This window comes from Mastomys coucha, unplaced genomic scaffold, assembly GCF_008632895.1.
Source record: "Mastomys coucha isolate ucsf_1 unplaced genomic scaffold, UCSF_Mcou_1 pScaffold16, whole genome shotgun sequence".
NCBI lineage: Eukaryota > Metazoa > Chordata > Mammalia > Rodentia > Muridae > Mastomys > Mastomys coucha.
This window is the reverse complement of record NW_022196898.1, coordinates 82847919-82853773: the sequence shown is the minus strand read 5'-3', so window position 1 is coordinate 82853773 and position 5855 is coordinate 82847919. Positions and strand designations below refer to the sequence as shown.

The following is a 5855-nucleotide window of genomic DNA, read 5'->3' as shown; positions in this document are numbered from 1 at the left end:
TCTTCTCCCCTCCCCTCCTCCCAGTCCCCCCTCACTTAGCTCTTCTCCCCTCCCCTTCTCGTTTGTTTGTGATAGTGTCCTTGGCTAGAAAGGGCACCTTTATGATACCTATTCCGTAGAAGTATATTAAAATTGTTAAAAATTGTTTTAAATTTCACTTAGAAATGATAAGTTATCCTGTAATTGTTTTAATGAGCTAGAGGCAAATTGTCCTTAGAAATGTGAGTCCTATGTGCAATTGGAAATTGACAAGCTTTTCATATTACATAATACTGTATTGCCTGACTCCATAGGAGCAGACCCCCTGGTGGAGAACTTTGAGCCTCTCTACGACCTGGACGATCCTTGGGAGAAGGCTGGAGAAGATGAGGGAGTGGTACCAGGCACCACACCTCTAGACATGGCTGCCAACTGGCAGGTGAGTCCTGGCCAGCCCATCTCCTGGGTGTTTACAGGGGAGCCAGTGGTCAGGAATGTAAGAACAGATGGTCCTCTTGACACTCTCTTCCCTAAAGAGCATGCCCTTGTTTTTATGAAGTCTGCTTATCGAGAGGGTCTTAATCTTGAAAGATGGTCTTTATCCATGAAAGATGGAGGTCACTTGAGCCTGAGTGTAAAGCTGTTTGCTTAATCTGATCAGAGTTTAGATGTGAGAGGTTAGAAAGGCACAAAGCTCATGGAAGAGTTACCCTGTCTGAGCACACGACCAGAATTCTTGCCGTCTCTATCAGAAGCTAGCTTGCCCAGAGCTTAGGTGAGGGGTTTCTGAACATAAAAATAAACTAGGCATTCTCTTGTGGATTTACATAAACATATTTAAAACCTTCCTTAAGCCGGGCAGTGGTGGTGCATGCCTTTAATCCCAGCACTTGGGAGGCAGAGGCAGGAGGATTTCTGAGTTCGAGGGCAGCCTGGTCTACAGAGTGAGTTCCAGGACAGCCAGGGCTACACAGAGAAACCCTGCCTCGAAAAAAAACAAAAAACAAAAAACAAAAACAAAAAACCTTCCTTAAAACACAGTAGGGCTTACACTTAAAGGAGAAAACGCTAGGTGTTCAGGTCATGAGAAAAGAGCCAGAGGGCAGAGTAGCCAGTGTACGGGTTGAAGGCAGTTGGATTTGTAGGACTCTAGACTCTCTGTGCACCTCTGGGAGCCTGTGTGTTGGGCTGGGTGTCCCCACAGGGAACACAGAGGACCAACCCCTGACATTCCTACCCTGTGTACCATCAGCAAAGTCACCTCAAAGAACACCAGGATTTTTAAAAATCATTTCTGTGAATATTTTCTTGTTTTTTTTTTTTTAATCCGACAGGTATTTGACATACTAAATGGGAAACCATATGAGCGAGTGTTCACATCTGATGATATCCTACCACAAGGTGAGGTGTGGCAGAACAGAGTCTCTCAGCCAGTGTTGCCCCATGCTGTGGTTTACAGGAGGAGAGGAGAAGCCAGGCTGGACCAGGGTGTAGGGCAAACAGGCTGGTTCTTATTTCAGAATCTGAGATCCCTGGAGGTGTGGCCCTGAGCAGGTGTGGCCCTGAGCTGATAGGCATACAGACTGCTGCTGCTGAGCCAGGCCTCTGGACCTGGGAGAAGCTTGGTTACCTCCATCAGAAGTTGGACGATGACATGTCCTCTCAGATGGATTGTCCCTGGGAGGCTAAAACAGTCATGTTTCTTCCTCAGGAGACATGAAGCAGCTGACAGAAGAGGCGAGGCTGCAACTCTGCAAGCTGCTGGAAATTCCAGATCCAGACAAAAACTGGGCCACTCTGGCACAGAAGTTAGGTCTGGGGATCTTGAACAATGCCTTCCGGCTGAGTCCTGCTCCTTCTAAAACTCTCATGGACAACTATGAGGTAAGGCACCACCGTACCATTTAGAGTTGTGTGTGTAACTATTGGTGCTTGACTGTGTCAGCACCACTGAGCAGCACAGCCCACTCCCCTACATAGTGACTTTGTGGAAGGAAACCAGCCATTGCCTGTGGCGTGGGAAGCAAAGGGACCCAGGCCAGGATGATGACTTTTTCCTGAGAAGATTCATTACCTGTCTCTAGGCATTTCCCATTTTCAAGTTCTCAGAGCCTTCCTGTGAAAAATACTACTGTCCACACGATGGGGATCCCTCTAAGCTGCGATTGGTGTGCACATCCCTGTTTGCAAGAGGGGGCTGGGGCCATGGGGTCATTGCTCTTTGGTGACTCGTATTAGAGCAATTCCAAACTAAAAAGTAGACAAACATGGGTGAGATACTCCAAGTGAGGCCAGCATTGCTAGCTGCTGTCTTCCCTGGATTTCTGTGCATAGACATCACCATAGGCAGTCTCCTGTCTCTGTAAACTCACAGGCTTTCTTCTCCTCCCTTCCCCTCTGTTTTCTTTATCTCCTTTTCCCCCCTCTCCCTCATCTTCTCCATTTCCTTCATCTTCTCCATCTCCCTTATCCCTCTTCTTCTCCACCTCTGCTGTGATTTTCTGAATGGATTTGCTCTAAGATGGGAACTAGAACCTGAACACTGTGTGTTTCTTCAGGTACTCCTTCCCTGCCCTCTCCAAACCCCCCCCAACCCTCCAGCTCTCTGGAGCAGACACAGAGAAAGGATAGCCGTTGATGCTTACAGCCTGCAAACAGGCTGGAACACACGAACATACTCTCCCTTTTCCTACCAGGTCTCTGGGGGTACCATCAAAGAGCTGATGGAGGCCCTGCAACAGATGGGCTACACAGAGGCCATTGACGTGATCCAGGCAGCCTTCCGCACCCCGGCAACCACAGCCTCCAGCCCCGTGACCACTGCTCAGGCCCACTGTCTGCCTCTCTCATCTTCCTCCACAAGGCAGCACATAGGTAAAGAGGCTGAGAGAGCTCCTTTCCTCTCCGGCAAGGTCTTTGTGCTCCGTGACATGGCACTACACTCCCTTTCCCTAGTCTTTTCCCGGATACATCTTCCTATGCGGCATGCCACCCACTCCCCACAGTGCTCCCGTACACATAAACGGGCAGTTCCACCCCTTACACTCATATTGGCATACAGGTCACTTAGAATCCCAGTAAACATTGGATGTGGGGGTCAAAGAAACACTACTTCTCATATTTGTTAAATTTAGAGAAAGAGTCTAAGAAAGGTGCACAGCCCTGGGGTCATAGGACAAGAAGTAGGACCCAGGAAATACACGTACTGTATGACCCTTCCTTCCATGTCGCCACCCTCAGGTCCCCCACCTCCTCCTCCCTCTGCAGCCTCCTTCCTTCAGCTCCCACCCTGCTCATGGTCCTGCCTTTGTCTTCTCACCTTAACATCCACCTGTCACCCCCACCACATACATTTGTGCGAATGGATCTCAGTACAGACTTGAATTATGTCATTGTACTCTTTCCGTGCTTTCTCTAAACCTCAGCACCTTTCTTTTTGCTAATCTTCTACCCTAGCCACAAACTCCACTGAAACCAGAACAGCTAGCAGTCTCCCATCTTTGTATCATGCCAGCACCCAGGTGGGAGGCCTTCTGTCTGCGCTCAGTAGGTTGTGTCTGCCCTCCACCTGGGCAGTTGTCCCCTGGGAACCTGCCTATCACCTCCAGCAGGTCCTAGACACTTGATTCTTGCCTCTTTGTCCTGTCTGTTCCTTCCCCACCTGCTGTGAATAACCTAGGTGATAGAATGTAACTTCTCATCTTTAAAATCAGAGATTTAGAGAAAAACAAGACCCCACTTCCTTGTTACATCCTTTAGCTGAGTTCAAGCTTCTCGGGAGAGTATGAAAGCTACTGCCCACCTCATCACCTCTTCTCACTTGCTGACCCTTCGCATCCAGTTCTGTCCCCACCTCTTCTAGGCACTCCTCCATGGTGCCCAATTGGTCCTCATGCTGCTCCTCTGTGGCTGAAGTGGTCACAATTAATAGCCCTTACTCATCAGTGCCCTCTCCAGGCCTTGTCACCCAAACCCACCCGCTGCCTCCTCCTCATTCTTGTGCGTAGGCAGGCCGGGTTCTAAGCTTCGTCCTCTGCAAAGATTTGTATATCTGTGCATGTACGAGGCCTGTGTGTACATGTTCGGGAGTGCGCACGCTCACTGGAGTCTCTACGACATTTTTCATACATACTTAGTTCTGATTTATTCTCCTGACTCCCTCATCTCCATCCCCCAGCCCTGCCCCATGTTCCCGCTTGAATCCACCCTCCTCCCTGCCCCCATCCCATCTCCCCTCCCACTTTTACATGTGTTCTGTTACCCTCCCTACCCTTTATATCCCTTTAAAGCCTGTTTCCTGCCCCCTGAAGGCCCTTTCTAGTTTTCTGGCCTCTGCCCACACTTACTCCCACATAAAGATGCACGCATGACTGTTGGAAACTAGGATCCACATGTGAGAGAGAACGGTGCTTATGCCTCTGTGTTTCCTTGGTTAGTATTCTCCAGTTCCATCCCATTCCCTGCAAACCTCCCTTTGAATAAATTTTATCATCTGCACACAACTCTTGCACAAACTCATATTGGACATGTCTGTCAACAGTATAGCCAGGCTGTGACAAAATCTAAGAGTGGCCATGAACACTTTCTGGCATGCACTGCCTCCTGTTCAACCTGAAAGGTTTCCTTCTCTTCGTGACAGATGCTGAGTTCAGCCCATCCTCATTGCTTGCCTGAACTCCAACAGTGGCTCCTAATCAGCCTCTTTGTCTCTTTGCTGGTCCCTCCATCTGTCCTCTGCCCCACGGTGCTGTGACATGATGGCGCTCCTATCACAGTTAAAAACTAAACACTTAGCAGCTAGGAGCAGGGCAAGTGTGAGAACGTAACTCTGTCATCTCCTGTATCTTTGGGAAACCCAGGTAGGGTGACAAATACGTGCAATCCTGGGAGCCCACACGTAGAGGAATGGACAGCAAGAGGGGTGGATCCATGGGGCTCACTGGCCAGTCTCTAAAACAGGAATCTTAGTAAGATTCAAGGAAGTCACACAATGTCTGCCTCCCCACACCCCACATGTGCACATGTGCACACATCCCACAAACACAAGGTAGATACTTAAATACTGTATTAGAGTCCCATTGTTGTGACCAACTTATAAGGAGAAGAGATTTGGTTGGGCGCACAGTTTTTAAAGGTTCCATGGTCCACTTCCTTCAGGGTAGAGCAAAACCCTTCATCCCAGAGGAAGCACATGAGGAATCCTGCTCGCTTCAAGGTGTTTGGAAATCCAGAGATGGGGAGAAGTCAGAGTACCACTCTCTTTCTAGACCACACCCTCAATGACCTAACTTCCTTCTTTGAGGCTCCACCTTCAAAGAGTTGGATCACCCCCAAATAATGCCACAAGCTGGAAACCAGGCCTTTACTTAGCACAGAGCCTTTGTAGGACATTTTAAGATCCAAACGATGATAAAACAGTAAGCCTTGAAAATGCTGCACAGTCCCTGTTACATAATAGATAGCAAATGAAGACGGTTGACTGGAAGAGTCAATACCAGGACACCACTGTGGCCTGGTCATTGAGTCTCCTGTTCTGACACTAAGATTCAATGATGAGATTCAAGCGTTTTGCTTAATAAGTGTTAGGCTTCTGTTTCTTTAGTCACTCTATACAGAAGTAATCTGCTCTGGTCAGATCCCCAGGGATCTTGTCAGGTCATAGGACTTAAGCTTTTGGTGTAGACACTTTTTTTTTTTTTTTTTTCACAAAACAGCCTCATTTTCTTGCACCAAAAGAAAATTTTCTTTTAGGTAATGTGTATTATTTAAAAGCTCATACAGCCCAGAGAGAGATGTCATTTTTAGTTCCTGCTTCTGTTATGAATTTATTTTGCCTTGTGTTCAGCAGTTTGCCCAGCTTTAAAAAAAAAAAAAAA

The 5855-nt window shown here is 47.9% G+C and overlaps 1 protein-coding gene across 3 annotated transcripts in view; it reads left to right on the top strand.

The window, feature by feature from the left end:
• The window catches only part of Nfkb1 (nuclear factor kappa B subunit 1), a 119865-nt gene that overhangs the window by 112427 nt on the left and 1583 nt on the right, over positions 1 to 5855 (top strand). For 2 of the 3 annotated variants that reach the window (XM_031375613.1, XM_031375614.1), the window contains 4 exons: positions 294 to 418; positions 1314 to 1380; positions 1691 to 1863; positions 2676 to 2853. In XM_031375613.1, the coding sequence (XP_031231473.1) occupies positions 294 to 418; positions 1314 to 1380; positions 1691 to 1863; positions 2676 to 2853 (543 nt within the window). The remainder of the gene's footprint in view (positions 1 to 293; positions 419 to 1313; positions 1381 to 1690; positions 1864 to 2675; positions 2854 to 5855) is intronic. The other variant, XM_031375615.1, reaches the window with a different exon arrangement.